This window comes from Heloderma suspectum, chromosome 4, assembly GCF_057233095.1.
Source record: "Heloderma suspectum isolate Gila_16-S chromosome 4, 16-S_ref, whole genome shotgun sequence".
In the NCBI taxonomy this organism is placed as follows: domain Eukaryota; kingdom Metazoa; phylum Chordata; class Lepidosauria; order Squamata; family Helodermatidae; genus Heloderma; species Heloderma suspectum.
Genome location: NC_139461.1, coordinates 23,837,782 through 23,856,972, shown reverse-complemented (window position 1 = coordinate 23,856,972; position 19,191 = coordinate 23,837,782). Strand labels below are relative to the sequence as shown.

Below are 19,191 nucleotides of genomic sequence, written 5' to 3'. Positions count from 1 at the left end.
CAACAATACAGTGTAGGCACATTGTTACATCAGGACAGAAATAAATTATGTAAGAAGTTTCAGAGAAACGAACTAAATATAGTACTGCAGTTTTTACTGGCATTTACATCATTATCCTACCACAGCCTCCCGCAAGCTGGTTCTTTCCAGATGTGTCTGACTACCACTAACATCACCCCCAGGGAGCATAAGCCATGCTGGCTAGGAATGAGTGGAGTTGCTGTCAAACACATCTGGAAGGCACCAGGTTGTGGGAAGGCTGCCCTACTACATAGTTTCAGAGCCACACAAAGGAAGGAACAGTTACTGGACCTTCAGCCCATGTTGTTGTTGTTCAGTCGTTCAGTCGTGTCCAACTCTTTGTGACCCCATGGACCATAGCACGCCAGGCCTTCCTGTCCTGCGCACTCTCCCGGAGTGTGCTCAGGTTCATATTAATTGCATCGGTGATGCTATCTAGCCATCTCATCCTCTGCCGTCCCCTTCTCCTTTTGCCTTCAGTCTTTCCCAGCATCAGGGTCTTTTCCAGAGAGTTTTCTCTTCGCATTAGGTGGCCAAAATATTTGAGCTTCAGCTTCACTATCTGTCCTTCCAATGAGCACTCAGGGTTGATTTCCTTTAGGATGGACTGATTTGACCTCCTTGCAGTCCAGGGGACTCGTAAGAGTCTTCTCCAGCACCACAGTTCAAAAGCATCGATTCTTCGGCGCTCAGCCTTCCTTATAGTCCAGCTCTCACAGCCATACATTACTACTGGGAAAACCATAGCTTTGATTAGACGGACCTTTGTCGGCAAGGTGATGTCTCTGCTTCTTACTATGCTGTCTAGGTTTGCCATAGCTTTCCTCCCAAGGAGCAAGTGTCTTTTAATTTCATGGCTACAGTCACCGTCTGCGGTGATCTTGGAGCCCAAGAAAGTAAAATCTGTCACTGCTTCCATTTCTTCCCCTTCTAGATGCCAGGAAGTGATAGGGCCAGATGCCATGATCTTAGTTTTTTTAATGTTGAGTTTCAAACCAGCTTTTGCACTCTCCTCTTTCACCCTCAACAGGAGGCTCTTTAGATCCTCTTCGCTTTCTGCCATTAGGGTGGTATCGTCTGCATATCGGAGGTTGTTGACAATTCTCCCAGCAATCTTAATTCCGACCTCTGATTCATCCAACCCCGCGTTTCTCATGATGTACTCTGCATATAAGTTAAATAAGCAGGGTGACAATATGCAGCCTTGTCGTACTCCATTCCCAATTTTGAACCACTCGGTTGTTCCATGTCCGGTTCTTACTGTTGCTTCTTGACCCTCGTACAGGTTTCTCAGGAGACAGGTAAGGTGGTCTGGTACTCCCATCACTTTAAGAATTTGCCACAGTTTGTTGTGATCCACACAATCAAAGGCTTTAGCATAGTCAATGAAGCAGAAATAGACGTTTTTCTGGAATTCTCTTGCTTTCTCCATGATGCAGCGAATGTTGGCAATTTGATCTCTAGTTGTTCCTCTGCCTCTTCTAAACCCAGCTTGTACTTCCGGTAGTTCTCGGTTCGCATACTGCTGAAGCCTAGCTTGTAGGATTTTGAGCATCACCTTGCTGGCATGTGAAATGAGCGCAATTGTGCGGTAGTTTGAACACTCTTTGGCATTGCCCTTCTTTGAAACTGGAATGTAAACTGACCTTTTCCAGTCTTGCGGCCATTGCTGAGTGTTCCAAATTTGTTGGCATATTGAATGCAGCACTTTAACAGCATCATCTTTTAGGATTTTAAATAGCTCAGCTGGAATACTGTCATCTCCGCTAGCTTTGTTGTTACTAATGCTTCCTAAGGCCCACTTAACTTCACTCTCGAGGATGTCCGGCTCAAGTTCAGTGACCGCACTATCATGGCTATCAGGGACATTAAGATCTTTCCTGTATACTTCTTTTGTGTATTCTTGCCACCTCTTCTTAATCTCATCTGCTTCTGTTAGGTCCCTGCCTTCTTTGTCCTTTAGCATGCCCGTCTTTGCACAAAACGTTCCCTTGAGATCTCCAATTTTCTTGAAGAGATCTCTAGTCTTTCCCATTCTGTTGTTTTCCTCGATTTCCTTGCATTGTTCATTTAAGAAGGCCTTCTTGTCTCTCCTTGCTATTCTCTGGAACTCTGCATTCAGTTGGATATATCTTCCCCTTTCTCCCTTGCTTTTTGCTTCCCTTCTTTCCTCAGCTACTTGTAAAGCCTCATCAGACAGCCACTTGGCTTTCTTGCATTTCTTTTTCTTTGGGATGGATTTCGTTGCTGCCTCCTGAACAGTGTTACGGACCTCCGTCCATAGTTCCTCAGGCACTCTGTCTATCAGGTCTAATCCCTGAAATCTATTCCTCACCTCCACTGTATATTCATAAGGGATATGATTTAGGTCATACCTGAATGGTTTAGTGGTTTTCCCTACATTCTTCAATTTCAGCCGAAATTTTGCAAGAAGCAGCTCATGATCTGAGCCACAGTCAGCGCCAGGTCTTGTTTTTACTGACTGTATGGAGCTTCTCCATCTTTGGCTGCAAAGGACATAACCAATCTGATTTCGATATTGACCATCTGGTGATGTCCACGTGTAGAGTCATCTGTTGTGCTGTTGGAAAAGAGTGTTTGCTATGATCAGCGTGTTCTCTTGGCAAAACTCTATTAGCCTTTGTCCTGCTTCATTTTGTACACCAAGGCCATGCCTGCCTGTTATCCCGGTGATTTCTTGACTTCCTACTTTAGCATTCCAGTCCCCTATGATGAAGAGGACATCTTTTTTTGGTGTTAGTTCTAGAAGGTGTTGGAGGTCTTCATAGAACCGATCAACCTCAGCTTCTTCGGCATCAGTGGTTGGGGCATAGACTTGAATTACTGTGATGTTGAATGGTTTGCCTTGGATTCGTACTGAGATCATTCTGTCGTTTTTGAGATTGTACCCCAGTACTGCTTTTCTCACCCTTTTGTTGACTATGAGTGCTACTCCATTTCTTCTAAGGGATTCTTGCCCACAATAGTAGATATGATGGTCACCTGAATTAAATTCGCCCATTCCTGTCCATTTTAGTTCGCTGATTCCCAAGATGTCGATGTTCAATCTTGCCATCTCATGTTTGACCACCTCCAGCTTACCTTGATTCATTGATCTAACATTCCAGGTTCCTAAACAATATTGTTCTTTACAGCATCAGATTTTCTTTTCACCACCAGACACATCCACAACTGAGTCTCCTTTCAGCTTTGGCCCAGCTGCTTCACTCTTTCTGGCGCTACTTGGAAATACCCTCTGCTCTTCCCCAGTAGTATATTGGACACCTTCCGACCTGAGGGGCTCATCTTCCGGCATCATAGCTTTTAGCCTTGTGATACGTTCCATGGGGTTTTCTTGGCAAGAATACTGGAGTGGGTTGCCATTTCCTTCTCCAGTGGACCACAGTTTGTCAGAACTCTCTGCCATGACCTGTCCGTCTTGGGTGGCCCTGCACGGCATAGCTTATGGCTTCACTGAGTTACGCAAGCCCCTTCGCCACAACAGCCCATACTCAATTCAAAATACAGCATCTGTTAAACCTAGTTGCCCATCAGGGAAATACAGTTTTAACACTGTATGTAGGAAAGATGAGAATATCCTTTTGCGGGGCATATCAATTCGAAACAAAATACCTTGACTCATCTGCAATTGTCCACCCAGCCACTGTGCATTGTGATTCACTGTGTGATTAAGACCCATTCTAATTCTAGGCTTATCACTCAGTAGCACACATAAAAAGAAGGGGGAAGGAATTAAAGACACACTTCTACAAAGAAGAGGGAGGAAAAAATCAAACACGTAAGTGGGTTTTGAAACAGTCATTAACAATTGTACTTTGAAGATCAATTGTTTGCTCCAGGCAAAGCATGCAGCTTTCAAATAATCTTTCTATAGTTCTAAATTTTAGACACCTGAAAATGCAGGAAAGGAGCAAGGGAGCAGTGTAAGGAGAGGCAATGCTATTTAATACACTTCTTGTTGTTGTTCAGTCGTGTCTGACTCTTCGTGACCCCATGGACCATAGCACGCCAGGCCTTCCTGTCCTGCGCACTCTCCCGGAGTGTGCTCAAGTTCATATTCATTGCATCGGTGATGATATCTAGCCATCTCATCCTCTGCCGTCCCCTTCTCCTTTTGCCTTCAGTCTTTCCCAGCATCAGGGTCTTTTCCAGAGAGTTTTCTCTTCGCATTAGGTGGCCAAAATATTTGAGCTTCAGCTTCACTATCTGTCCTTCCAATGAGCACTCAGGGTTGATTTCCTTTAGGATTGACTGACTTGACCTCCTTGCAGTCCAGGGCACTCGTAAGAGTCTTCTCCAGCACCACAGTTCGAAAGCATCGATTCTTCGGCGCTCAGCCTTCCTTATAGTCCAGCTCTCACAGCCATACATTACTACTGGGAAAACCATAGCTTTGATTAGACGGACCTTTGTTGGCAAGGTGATGTCTCTGCTTCTTACTATGCTGTCTAGGTTTGCCATAGCTTTCCTCCCAAGGAGCAAGCGTCTTTTAATTTCATGGCTACAGTCACCGTCTGCGGTGATCTTGGAGCCCAAGAAAGTAAAATCTGTCACTGCTTCCATTTCTTCCCCTCCTATATGCCAGGAAGTGATAGGGCCAGATGCCATGATCTTAGTTTTTTTAATGTTGAGTTTCAAACCAGCTTTTGCACTCTCCTCTTTCACCCTCAACAGGAGGCTCTTGAGATCCTCTTCGCTTTCTGCCATTAGGGTGGTATCGTCTGCATATCGGAGGTTGTTGACAATTCTCCCAGCAATCTTAATTCCGACCTCTGATTCATCCAACCCCACGTTTCTCATGATGTACTCTGCATATAAGTTAAATAAGCAGGGTGACAATATGCAGCCTTGTCGTACTCCATTCCCAATTTGGAACCACTCGGTTGTTCCATGTCCGGTTCTTACTGTTGCTTCTTGACCCTCGTACAGGTTTCTCAGGAGACAGGTAAGGTGGTCTGGTACTCCCATCACTTTAAGAATTTGCCACAGTTTGTTGTGATCCACACAATCAAAGGCTTTAGCGTAGTCAATGAAGCAGAAATAGACGTTTTTCTGGAATTCTCTTGCTTTCTCCATGATGCAGCGAATGTTGGCGATTTGGTCTCTAGTTCCTCTGCCTCTTTGAAACCCAGCTTGTACTTCTGGTAGTTCTCAGTTCGCATACTGCTGAAGCCAAGCTTGTAGGATTTTGAGCATCACCTTGCTGGCATGTGAAATGAGCGCAATTGTGCGGTAGTTTGAACACTCTTTGGCGTTGCCCTTCTTTGGAATTGGAATGTAAACTGACCTTTTCTTAGGTTCTTAATACACTTCTTAGGTTCCCCCATGAATACGTAATACAGCCAGTCAAAATAATGTCAATTTTATCTCAGAAGCTCCAAGACAACAGCCCTGTACAGACATTCTTCTGCCCAAGAGAGGCCTAAAACTGTGTGGGAGTGCATGCAGGCTCCACCCCCATCATCCCCAGGCACACAAGTACATTGGGAGTGGGGCCTGCATGTACACTCCTGCCGCTTACGGCACTGAGGTGAGGAGGCTAGATAGCTGCATACAGCTAATGAACATTTAACCTCCCAATCCAGGCAAACTGGTGACCTCCAACTCACATTCAGTTGAATAGCAACTACAACGTAGAACAAAGCCTACTTGAAGTATCTACTGGTTTACCCTTTGCAGCACAAATCTTTAGTTGCCCCCTGTCAGCTAAAATTCAAGATCAACAATTCCACAATCCAAGTTTGCTTTTTCCTTCCTCCCTTTTAAAGACACACAATATCTAGTAGATAGTGATGTGAGAACAAGGAGAATGTATGGTGGAGGTCAGAAAACAGTTGAATTATTGAATCTCTCAAGAATTCATTGATTCAAGGACCTGTAGTCCCCCACACACACACGCGCGCGCGCGCACACACACACACACAAATAAATCCCATGTTGAACCAAAACGAAGCTTCCTTTTGTCCAAGGCAGTCTCTCTTTCGCTCAGTGGAGGAATGCAATGGAACAGAGTTTAACATTTCTGGTTAAACAGAACCATTCTGGTGATACAGCATGAGATAATTCATGCACTAGAACACTACTCCTAACTGCTCCCATAACCCTAAGCATCTTCAACTATCAGAGTACATGGTAGAGTACAACTACCAGAATGCATAGCACAGTACAAATCCTGCAGGTCAAATGCATCACATGCTTCCAACCTGCAGGAAACCAAACAATATACATACCACATCACCTGAAGCGATTTCTATCAGTCAGTTGAACTGGAGTTACAATTAAAGAACACCTGGTTTTGCTGGATCACTCCACCTCCTTAAACACAATGCTACTATACCTGCCAAGTCTGCCATTGTTCACTCTTCCTCATTGCTAAGATATACTGTTCCATCTTTTCCTGCAGCAAGTTCCAGTTTACGCTCTCATCATTCGCTTTGCTTTCTTCACCAGGCCAATTCTCCCAGATGTGTGCTCAACCTTCATGGCAGGATTATCCACCTTACCTTCCACTGCTACTAAGCCTCCTTGCTCACATAGGCGCTTTCTCTGTTGCACGCCAGATGCAGAACTTCGCTCTCACCTTCAAGTTATTGTCACAAGCTTGCCCAGTGCAGTCAATTTTGTCCCTGTTGTTTCTTACTGCAAATTATGTGCCCAACCAGAGAACTTAAATTCTTGCAGCTGTAACATTGGAGGCCTCTGAATCCCTAGTGAACAGCTGGTTTTACTGGAGGATCGCACAGGATGCTGGTCAGGGTGATGGGTTGGTTCCCCCATCACCACACACTAATGTGGGTTGCTGGCCAATCCTATGGCGATAGCCACCACCCTTCTCCATATGTCACTTCTGGTTTGGGGGCCCAAATTTAGAATATGGGCCACTACCTACTAATCCCTAATCTAGGCTGGTCAAGCACTTGTTACAGTAGGCCTACGACTCAAGTCCATTTACCCAAACAGGCTGCAGATCTAGTTCCTCGACTGACACTATGCATCCTCATGTAGCCATACCTACATTGGTAATGCAGCGAACAGCAATTATGCAGGGCTAGTCCTTCTCAGAAACAGCAGTAATCAAGACTCAAACTTTAGCAATGTCATGTTATGGTTAAGGCTGGAACCTATACCAGATATGCACCAATATTTCCAAACAAATGCACTAATACTTCTTTATAAATTCTGCCTCCATTCATTTGCAAGCTCAAGGAAAGGAAACACCTTGGATAAAGATACTTACAGAGCTAGAAAGGAGAAGATACAGGAATCAGAGAAACTGTTTTAACCCAGATCCAGAAACTGGAATTTCTACTACACACATTTCTTCCTTGTATGTTTGACGGGGGTGGAAGGGAAGGAAAAAAGTGAGGAGAGCTAGCCATAGGACACTGAGGGTAACTCTAGCTTTCCATTTAGATGTGTTACCTTTTAAATAATACAGTATGTGTACATGGGAAGTATTATACATGCAGCAATTTTCTTCTTGCAAAGCAAGTGCTGATAAAAGCAGGTTGATGAGCAGCTCACGAGGGCTACTGCTGACTGACAGGGATAAAACGCTTCCCTCAGCTAGAATGGCTAGGCCCTAAAATAGAATGAAACTTCCAGTAAAACAATAAGCAACTACAAGAGCATTCAGCTTTACTTTAACCATGCCATTTTGCATTAGGTTTAAAAATAAAAATGTAAATAAAGACAGCCTCTTCCTTCCTTTCCTGCATTAGGCACACAAGTCAGCACTTTTGTCTAAAGCTACCCAAGGAACAAGATGCTTCCACAGAATTAAGTCACACACACACCTGCAACATGTACAATATATTCACTTCATACCCTACACTGTGAGAATACTTACTCTATGCATTCTGCTGGCTATTACCCTGCTTTTTGAAATGCTACACAAGTCTTGTGTAGACTTGTCTTGGAGACAAGTCTTGGAGGTCCAGGTGGTGGTTCCCAGCACCCAGACAGAGGATGCAACATGGAAACTAGCCCTGCCTTAAGGCAACCATACACACCATTATGCAGATAGCTGGGTAAAGGGGGCTTGTGAGAAGTGGGGTTCAAACAGAGGAGAAGGCCACCACTCCTAGTTGTAAGCTCTCTCAGAGCAGCCTCATCGCCTAAGTGCTGGGGTCTCCAACACGGTGCCTGTGGACACCTCTCTTGGTGCCCACCAGGCTCCCTGCCTCTCCTGATTTTTATGTTATTTCTTAAGAGTTTTTAAAATTGTTATTTTTCTAACTAGGAAGCTGGCTTGCTACAAAGTGAAGGACTGCTCTCCAGCACCAAATGAGTTTGTGTTTTGGAGCTCAGACCCCACCTCTTCCTTGTACTCAGGTTCTTGGGCAAGTTACTCTTTTTTCAGTCTCAGCATTGTTGCCTTCTGGAACAATGAGTGTGTTGTGACCAACCATGCCTGCAGCCATTTTATGAATGGGCAAGCCCCCATGGCAGCCATTTTGTGAAAGTGCCCACTGACCCCAAAAATTGGGGACCCCTGCCTTAGTGCTAATGTAACCCTGTGCTGAAGAATAGCTACAGTAAAGCATGGGGACCCCTGCCTTAGTGCTAATGTAACCCTGTGCTGAAGAATAGCTACAGTAAAGCATGGGGACTTGTGTGTCTACTCACAACCCATGAAATATCCGTATGAATATGGATTATGCATGAGTGCGTGCGTGCATGCACACACACATACACACAACCTTATCACTCTACTTCATACCACTGACACAGTACATTGCCTATGAAAGCCCATGCCACAATGAGCCAACAAGTCCCCAATAGCCAATGTGCATCTGGACCAGTCATGTGGTAGTGCTGCCATTTTTCTTAAGACTGTTTTGGGCTGCAATGCAGATGGTGGAATCATGTTTGGTTTTGTTTGTGGGGAAACACAACACTCAATCAGCTAGCCTTCTCCTTCCTGACATGCTATCAGTGGTTACTAGTCATGATGGCTACATGCTACCTTCAGTATCAGAGGCAGTATACCTATGTATATCAGTTGCTGGGAACATGAGCAGGATGGTGTTATTGCACTCATGTCGCATTTGTGGGTTTTTCCACCTGTAGTCATATGTGGTGCCATAAAAAAAACCCACACCACAAAATTTTGCTGCACATGTACACCAGTTATACAATACCACCAGCCTTTTAAATATATACACCCTCTTCACTGACGCTACAAATGAACATCTTACTTAACCATTAGAGCAGCATTAACTCAACTCTAATTAATTGCTCTATTTCTACCGTGTATTAGCTAAACCAGCCTTCCCCAACCTGGTGCCCTCCAGATCTTTTGGACTTCAACTCCCATCCACCCCAGCCAGCATGGCCAATGATCAAGAATGCTGGGAGTTGTAATTCAAAACATCTAGAGGGCACCAGGTTAGGGGAGGCTGAACTAGACACCAAAAACAAGTCACAGTGTCAAACAGGCCTTTTTCAATATCACAAAAATGCACATTTCACCAATTTTTGTGTAGAACTTGCATTAAAAAAAGAGACTGATTAAAGGATCCTTCCCCCCACCTCCAAGCCCAGGTCTTATATTTATTCAGTGCAACACAGAATCCTCCTTCTTAGAAACTAAGGCTTCGTGGAAGAAAATAAATCAAAAGTTTTGAATTTTGAATCTTCGCCCAGAATTGTTTTGGGGGTTTTTTAACAGCATGCCTGAAGTCCTTTCTCCCATCTTGTCAGAGGAAGGAGAAAACAGAGACTGTGGCTAGAGTTTTAAAGGGCTCCTTTTGTCAAGAGCGGAATCTTACAAAATGGGGGGGCAGAGAGGAAGAGATAGGAAATGTAGATGGAAGCCTGAAACCACTGCCTTCGGAATAGATGCACTAAATTTGCTAAGCTTACTATGGAGCAAAATACTGACATTGACCAAATGTGCAGTGGATGTTTAATGATATTTAAATAAGAGGAGATGTGTTTATTTTCATTTGAAAGTTCCTAGGGCAGCTTACATACAATCAAGAAAAACAAGACTGTCCCTGCACACAGACTTGCAATCGGAGCAAGCACTCCTATGTCCTCTAGACAGTTTCTAGGAGGACATAGAACTGCCTGGTTTCCTGGCTCTGAGCTGGGAACCAGGAAACCGTACTCCTTGCCCCCTCCCCCTCACAGCTGGCTTAGAGAAAACTGCACCAGCTCCCTCTCCACGTTCACAAAACAGAGCACAGAGACAGAGAAAAGGGGACATTCCTGGGGGAGGTGACCGGGGTGGCAGCCATATGACAAATGACTGCCCCAGCCTCCTTCCCTCCCCCTCCCCAAAGCCTCCACTAGATGGGTGAAAACACCCATCTAGCTTAAATGCAGAGCAGGAGGCATGAGGTGTCTGCTCTGCATACAATACTCATAAGCTTCCAAGTTCAGAGACTTACAAGTAGCCAGGGCGGATCTCACAGGATTGCACCCTAAAAGACATAACACAAAAGGAAAAAGGGATGGAGAGGGAAGAGGAATAAAAGATGAATCAGGTACGAATTCCTAAAGATACATATATGGTTTTATGACAACCAGCAAGAAGTAGTTCAGGGATCCCAATGAAGCTGGTCTTTCAGGAGGTTTGATGGAATGGTCCTGCTTCCCTCATTAGAAGAAGCATAATTTAAACAGCAACCCAGATGAAGTTCTTTCTTTTCTTGGAAAAGTATGTTTTAGAATGGTTATCTGCTATGACACCCAACTCAAGTTGCACAAGGTCCTTTTTCCTTGGCACACACTTCAAATAAGATTACTGCTGTTCTTGAAAAAGGTTTTATAACAGAAAAACATAAAGAAAACAAGGTTTTGATGCACAGCAACTTAGCATTAAGGAAGACTCACACTTTACTAACTGGAGAAGCAGTGTTGCTCTCACAAGTAATATTAATAAATCCAGCAAGCTCTGCTGCAATCCATTACCAACTAGGGACAGATGACAACAAAGCCACTCCAACAAATATGACCCTACCCAAGCAAAAGGAAAGCAACCTGAGCCCAAGGCATGCCATACGTTTCGGCATGTTTGCGATGGCAGAGCAACAGGAGGCTTCACCATGTAGTAATTCGCTCCAGACAAACAAGAGTAAAATGCAGACACTTGCGACAGGGATTGATTTAAAAGGGGTGTGAGGGACAGCTGTTCAAATGCACTGGGGCATGTACATCAGACCCACCTTCTCATTCTGAAACAAATACAGGTGAAGTTAAGGACTGTATCACAGTCGAGGCCTGTAGCCAAAACTGTGGGAAGTTATTTCAAATCAATATGCAGACTTCAGACTTCCCTTTGCCTGTGCAGCTCCTGGTCATTTGCCCCTCTTCTCTCGGCCCAGTATCCATGTTTACTTTCTCTTCTCAGGTTCCTCCATCTGGCCTTCTCCTTCACCTCTCTGAACCACGACCTATTCCAACCTTTCTAGCCTGCCCGTGTGCTTCCCTTGGCCTACTGCTTTCTCAGCCGCCTTATATTCTTCTTTCCAATGCCTTCCTACCCCGCCCACTCCTCCAGGCCCTTTTGCCTGTCCCACCACTATGTGATGTCAGGGTAGTACAACCAATCATGCCAAGGCCTTGTCATCACCACAAAATCCCTTTGGGGATCACAAGTTATTGGTATCTCCCGAACCATGGTCAATGCAATGTCATCCACAGTTCTATGCACCATAAGCCTCCACACTTGTCCATGCCCCACTCCAGGGATCTCCAAACTTTTTGGACCTGTGGGCACGTTTGGGAATTTGAGACCATGCTGTGGGCACCAACACAAAATGCCTAACCAGTGGATCACTGTTTTGGCACTACCTGTCGCTTCTATGGATCTTAGGCTACGTCTTATTCAACAAAAATTTTTGTTTCATGTCTACTGGACACTGCCACATCTCTTTAATAAGGGATTGTCTAATTTGGGTAATTGCTGGCAGTGCAATACAGCTAATGCTTCTTTTAAACATATGTTTTGGCAATATTCAGCAGTTGCTTCTTTTGGGGAGAAGGTTATTACACAGATACATTTTGTACTGGAACAGTCTTTAATAATCACTGATGTACATGTTCTTTTAATTTACCTGCTTCATGGAAATTGTAAATGTAAATTCAGTGTAAATGGATTCTCTGCACCTTTTTGACAGCTAAAAGACTGATATGACAACATGGGAAGGATAAACACTCACCTCCTGTAATACAATGGATTGAGGACCTTACAACGCTTTCAATATTTGAACAGGTGGCATATAGACACCACTTTCAAATGGATACCTATTTGGATATTTGGTTTAGTTTTGTTGAACCCCATGTATAATTGCTAGAAAGCTGTATGCATTTCATATAAATCCATGTATGTATATGGAAATAATGGAAAAAGATTCAGGTGCCCGCAGGGACCCATTTGCGGGCACCTCTGGAGGTACCCGCAGGGGGAACCCCTGCTCTACTCCTTCAGGGACTATGCAAAAGATGGTGGATATAATTTACTATTTCTATCCTGCTCCTCTGCAGTCACACTCAGAGCAACATACGGACATGTCCTTTAGCTAGAACCTTACGGAGGGGATATTAAAATAGCAAGAACTTACACTTCCCGTATTTTGAGTGGCAAACACAAAATTCTTCAACGTGTTAAAAAACAACAACACTGTGGCAACTCTCAAGTAACTATTTGTGGCATTTCCCAAATCACCCCAAATAGGGGCTCACAACCACCCACTAGGAAGCAGACCCTCACCATAATCACGACGGTAAATAAAAGTCAAAACCCAACATAGTACAGAAAATATTTCTCCAGAAAAATGAAAAATACAGCAGAAGCTGCAGTCTACATATGTAAAAATAATATAAACTGAAGAAAGAAGCCTCCTGAAACACTCTCAGCATAACCCAGCTGCAAATTAGAAGACCTCACCTCCCAAAATACCGGGCTTGTAAGTAGCCATTCACCTGCAGTGAATAAATAATTGCCTGTAAATTGAGAATGGCTTCTGTAAATTGAGAATGAGTTTTGTTCCATCCTTTAGGCTGTCAAAATGCCACAAAAAGCGACTAGAATAGGTGAGTGGACTTATTTGTAAAGCTGCAAAACATATTTGCATTCCGTTCTGATTACATACTCCACTATATTTCAGTAAATTCTCATTTAAATAAATAAATAAATAAACGCTTTTTGTTTCAAACGAAGAAACCATTCAGATGGCGAATGAAGCAGCATGCCTGTTATTTACACCAATCAAACTTCAATGACAGGTTTTTGGCTTTTCAAATTCTTCCAAGCCATCTATTTTTTTGTTCCTGTAGCACATATTCACACTTGGGAGGAGGTGGGGTTGCTATTCCACAGATGTCTAACAGACCTGCCTATTGGCAATAGTAGCAAAATTTCAGAAGAGAGAGACAGCAGCTACTACAAATGTTATAGACCATATACACTGCATTCTGTTGAACTAAAAAATGACACATCTGCTTACCACGTGTGTTGGTCGCCATGTCAGCCACTTTCTGAAAGGCATCCAAGAAGGCAGCTGCTGCTACTACCGTCGTCCTAAAATACAGGCAGACAGCGTAATGTTAGAAACAGCTTGTCACAGCCTATTTAGATCACTACACACCAAAAGAAAAAATGTATTAAGGTTGTAAAAAGAAGCTAGTGGGAGCTTGTGGAAGGAACAAAAAGAAACCATGTAGCCAGGGCTGGTGTCAAGAGTATGCATGACTGAGCACCTGCTGAGGGCCCACACCACACTAGGGGGGCCACTGACAAGAGCCCCCTGGAGTTGCGCCTCCTCTTCACCATCGCAAGCTGCTTGTTCACCTACCCCTCGCTCTGGCCCAGACATTGGTGGTGGTGAGAAGGAGGAGCAGTAGATGTCACTGCCTACTTGCTCAGTGGCTCTCTCTGTCAAGCAAGTAAATGGCAGCACTGAGGAGAAACAGGATAAGAAGCAACTGCAGATGGTAACAATGGCAGTGAGAATGCAGACTCAGTAAGGGAGGGGGTCCATTAAGGGTGCCTTGCCCAAGGCCTTCCGAAACCTGAAGCCAACACTGCATGTAGCTCTTCTCAACTGCATTCGTACCCTAATTTCTCTCTTCTTTTGATATGGTATCATACACAGTAAACAGGTACTCTCTATTATTGCTTATGTGATTTTGTACAATCGAAATAAAAGCAGCATCTCCAAAACAGCATTTCCAACTTTGGGCCCCCAGTGTTCCTGGACTGCAATTCCCATCAAACCACTGGCTATTCTGACTGGAGATGATGGGAGTTATAGTCCAATCTGGGGACCCAAGTTTAGCAAAGGCTGTAGTAAAAGATAAAGACAGGTAATGAAAAAGGATATATTTTTCTGATACATAATGAAAAACATCAACAGGGTCAGTCTATCCTCATGCATTTTTTTTTAGGTATTCATCCAAGGTATTTTCAAGAGTATACCGAAAACTGTGAAACGTGGATGTAAAAATCATGCGAATCATATAGGCACATTGGTTCATGATTGACTATGGCTTCTGTCCAACTGTACACTTGATGACAAACCCAAGTTTGCTACTATATAGTATGTGGAGCACCCCCTGGTAGAGTAGAGAGGAAAAGAAAGGGGAATGCTGCATGGGATTGAAACCCAAGTATGTCACGAAGACCCGTGGACTCGCCAGGTATGGTGGCTCCCGGGAGGACGGATTAGAGACGTGACTGAAAGGTTGCCTGCACTCATAAAGCCTACTGACAGGTATCCCTTTCTTCTCATCCATGTGGGAACAAATGATACCGCCAAGCGGAGCTACAAAGAAATCATGTCAGACTTTGAAGCTTTGGGAAGGAAACTCAAGAACTTTGGGGCCCAGATAGTTTTCTCATCCATCCTTCCAGTAGTCAGAAGAGGGATAGAAAGGGAAAGAAAAATACTCCAGGTGAATGACTGGCTATGAACGTGGTGCCGGCGTGAGAGATTTGGATTCTGGGACCACGGGCTATACTTCCTGGAAGATGGGCTGTTGGCAAGGGATTGCACCTCACAAAGGATGGGAAGAATGTGTTTGGCCACAGCATGAAGAACTTCATCAGGAGGGCTTTAAACTGAATCCTACAGGGAAGGGAGATGTAAAGTTGGGAGTAACAATGGACAAAGGCTCATGCACCGCAACAAAGAGAACAGCTCTAATAGCACCCAATAATAGTCTTCAGAAACACGTAGGAAGAAAGCCAGACTATGAAGCATATGGTCTTCGATGTCTATATACTAATGCCCAGAGTATGGGAAACAAACAGAACTTGAACTCTTAATACAAGAGGGAAATTAAGACTTGATAGGTGTAGATGACTCTCATGACTGGAATACAGCAATTGAAGGATATAATTTGGTCAAAAGGAACAGGAGGAACAGAAAGGGAGGTGGGGTTGCACTATATGTTAAAAATACATATCTCTGCACAGAAATACAGGCGGATGAGCTTGGTAGCCCCACCGAGAGCATCTGGATCAAAATAAATGGAGCAAAGAATAAAAGGAACCTGGTGGTCAGAGTCTACTACCGGCCACCAAATCAAGAAGAAGACGAGGATGAAACTTTTGAAAAGCAAATAGCCAATGTTTCAAGGAAGCATGATGTAGTAGTAATGGGGGACTTCAATTTTCCCGATATTTGTTGGGAGACAAATTCTGCAAAACATGGCCCCTCCAGGAAATTTCTGACTTGTGTGGCGGATAACTTCCTCCTACATAAAGTAGAGGAAGGAACTAGAGGATCGGCTATCCTTGACTTGATCCTAACCAACACAGATGACTTAGTGGATAAAGGAGCAGTTACAGGAACTCTGGGGGAAAGTGACCATGTTATACTTGAGTTCTTGGTTCTAAGGGAAGCAAAAGCCAAGTGTAGTCAAACGGGTACCCTGGATTTTAGGAAAGCTGATTTTAATAAACTCAGAACAATGATAAGTAAAGTCCCATGGCAAGCGACTCTTGCGAGAAAAGGAGTCCAAGATGGATGGGAGCTTTTAAAAAAGGAAATTCTCAAGGCACAATCACAAACCATTCCAACAAGGAGAAAAGGTAGAAGACAACAGAAGAAGCCAATGTGGCTTCACAAAAAGCTTAGAGATGACCAGAAAACAAAAAAGGACACATATAGGAAGTGGAAAGAAGGCCAAGTAACAAAGGAAGAGTACAGGCAGGTAGCACAGAATTGCAGGGATGGCGTCAGGAAGGATAAAGCTGAGAATGAGCTGAGGTTAGCGAGGGATGCTAAAAGCAACAAAAAGGCTTTCTTCGGCTACGCGCATGGTAAAAGGCAGAGGAAAGAAATGGTTGTTCAGCTATTAAATAAGGATGGCAAAATGATAACAGATGACAAAGAAAAGGCAGAGGTGCTCAATTCCTACTTTGGTTCAGTCTTCTCCCAAAAGAGGGTCTATGACCCCCCAGCAAAGGCAAAGTACAGGCTGAAGGGGCAGGATTGCAGCTTGAGATCAATAGGCATATGGTCAAGGAACACCTGATTACTTTGAATGAGTTCAAATCTCCAGGGCCAGATGAACTGCATCCTAGAGTAATAAAGGAACTGGCAGAGGAACTCTCAGAACCACTGTCTATTCTCTTTGAGAAATCATGGAGGACGGGTGAAGTGCCAGATGACTGGTGGAGGGCTAATGTCCCTATCTTCAAAAAGGGTAAAAAGGAGGAACCTGGGAACTACAGACCAATCAGTCTGACATCAATCCCTGGGAAAATTCTGGAGCAGATGATCAAGCAATCCATCTGGAACCACCTTGAAAACAATGCAGTGATTACTCAAAGCCAACATGGATTTGTCAAGAACAAATCCTGCCAGACAAATCTGATCTCATTTTTTGATCAAGTAACCTCCCTTGTGGACCGTGGGAATGCTGTAGACATAATATACCTCGACTTCAGCAAAGCTTTCAACAAAGTGCCCCATGATATCCTGATGAGCAAACTAACGCAAAGTGGGCTAGATGAAACAACGATCCGGTGGATCCACAGTTGGCTACAGAATCGGACTCAAAGAGTGCTTCTCAATGGGACCTTCTCAAACTGGGGAGAGGTAACGAGTGGGGTACCGCAGGGCTCAGTCCTGGGCCCAGTGCTCTTCAACATTTGTATTAATGACTTGGAGAAGGAGGTGCAGGGAATGCTGATCAAATTTGCAGATGACACAAAATTGGGCGGGATAGCTAATACTTTGGAAAACAGAAACAAAATTCAAAGTGATCTGGATAGACTGGAGCGCTGGGCAGAAAACAACAGAATGACATTTAATAGGGATAAATGCCAAGTTTTGCACCTCGGAAAAAGAAACCAAAGGCACAGTTACAAGATGGGAGATACGTGGCTCAACAACACTACAAGCGAGAAGGATCTTGGAATTGTTGTCAATCACAAGCTGAATATGAGCCAACCATGTGATGTGGCTGCAAAAAAGGGAAATGCTATTTTGAGCTGCATTAATAGAAATAGAGCTTCCAAATCATGTGAAGTACTAGTTCCCCTCTACTCAGCACTGGTTAGGCCTCATCTGGAGTACTGTGTCCAGTTCTGGGCACCTCACTTTAAGAAGGATGCAGACAAACTGGAGAGGGTTCAGAGGAGGGCAACAAAGATGATCAGGGGACTGGAAACAAAGCCCTGTGAAGAGAGACTGAAATAACTGGGCATGTTTAGCCTTGAGAAGACAAGACTGAGGGGAGATATGATTGCACTCTTCAAGTACTTGAAAGGTTGTCACAGAGAGGAAGGCCAGGATCTCTTCTCCATCATCCCGGAGTGCAGGACATGGAATAATGGGCTCAAGTTACAGGAAGCCAGATTCCCGCTGAACATCAGGAAAAACTTCCTGACTGTTAGAGCAATACAATGGAACCAATTACCCAGGGAGGTGGTGGGCTCTCCCATACTGGAGGCATTCAAGATGAGGCTGGACAGCCATCTGTCAGGGATGCTCTGACTTGGATTCCTGCATTGAGCAGGGGGTTGGACTCAATGGTCTTGTAGGCCCCTTCCAACCCTACTATTCTGATTCTATGAATGTTAAAACATGCGCAGTTACAATCCAAGCAGTTACTGAGAGCTATGTTTTACAATTAAACTACGTTTGAATGTGTATTTTATACTCACACACATGCACCATAGCACTTCTCAAACCTCTTAACAGTAGGAAAAGGGTTATTTTAAAAGATGCTTTAGGCCAGCTGGCTGGGAATTATGGGAATTGTAGTCCAACACATCTAGAGGGCACCAGGTTGGGAAAGGTTGCTTTAGGCTGTACTCTTGCTGCTAGTAGGAGCTTTAATGACTCACAAAATCCTCTCCAAAGCTGTTATTTCCTAAATCTCTGGCCCAGAAGTGAGACAAGGTTGTGCTGCACTGTCTCCAGTACTTCCTTCTCAGCAGCCTAGTGACAGGCCATGCGCAGCTCTGGGGCTTAACAGGAAGCACTTTGCTGTCCTTTCCATCCTTAAGGACAGATCATATTCCGAGTTCCCATTTGAAGCATGACTCCCCTCCATCTTTCTGAAGACACACATGGAAAACACCCATATGTTATGACATAATGGGAGGCCACCAGCACCACTGTAAACTGCAAAAAGCAAACTTTGGGAATAAGGCTTATACCTCACAGAACTCTTGTGAGGATAAAGAAAACTGGCAGAGTGTTATGCATTAGAAAAGCTAAATAATGGAGGGGAAGAGTAAAGTTTCGATAAAACTCCTTCAGAAGGGTCCTTCGATTTGTGTGAGGGCACTGAGCCTTTTTGCCTCTCAAATCTTCCAGCCTTGTGCAACTGTACAATACTGTCATGTCTCACACAACATAGGCTGGCAAAGGTACCTAATGGTCTACCTATCTCACTGGAGACAAACCAAAAGCACACAGCTGGCCCACAAGGGTACAGGGAGCAGATCAGCCCTAGGAGAGCAAGAAGCTGCATGCATCTCTGGCCAAGACAGATCAGTTTGCCCACAGTATGAGTAGATGTTTATTAGAACAGCCTCAGATATAGTAAGGTGGCGGTGGTGGTGATGCCTTGTTCCATGTAATTTAGAACATCCCCGGAGGTGGCCCTACCATGCAGCAAGTGAAAGAGCTGCCTTGTGCAGTGGATATTTGGTGCTATTAAGACCATCAGAATGGAAGA

The 19,191-nt window shown here is 44.2% G+C and overlaps 1 protein-coding gene across 5 annotated transcripts in view; it reads right to left on the bottom strand.

Moving 5' to 3' along the window:
- The window catches only part of MTSS1 (MTSS I-BAR domain containing 1), a 164,356-nt gene that overhangs the window by 119,921 nt on the left and 25,244 nt on the right, over positions 1 to 19,191 (bottom strand). For all 5 annotated transcript variants that reach the window (XM_084848842.1, XM_084848843.1, XM_084848845.1 and 2 more), the window contains exon 3: positions 13,500 to 13,573. In XM_084848842.1, the coding sequence (XP_084704968.1) occupies positions 13,500 to 13,573 (74 nt within the window). The remainder of the gene's footprint in view (positions 1 to 13,499; positions 13,574 to 19,191) is intronic.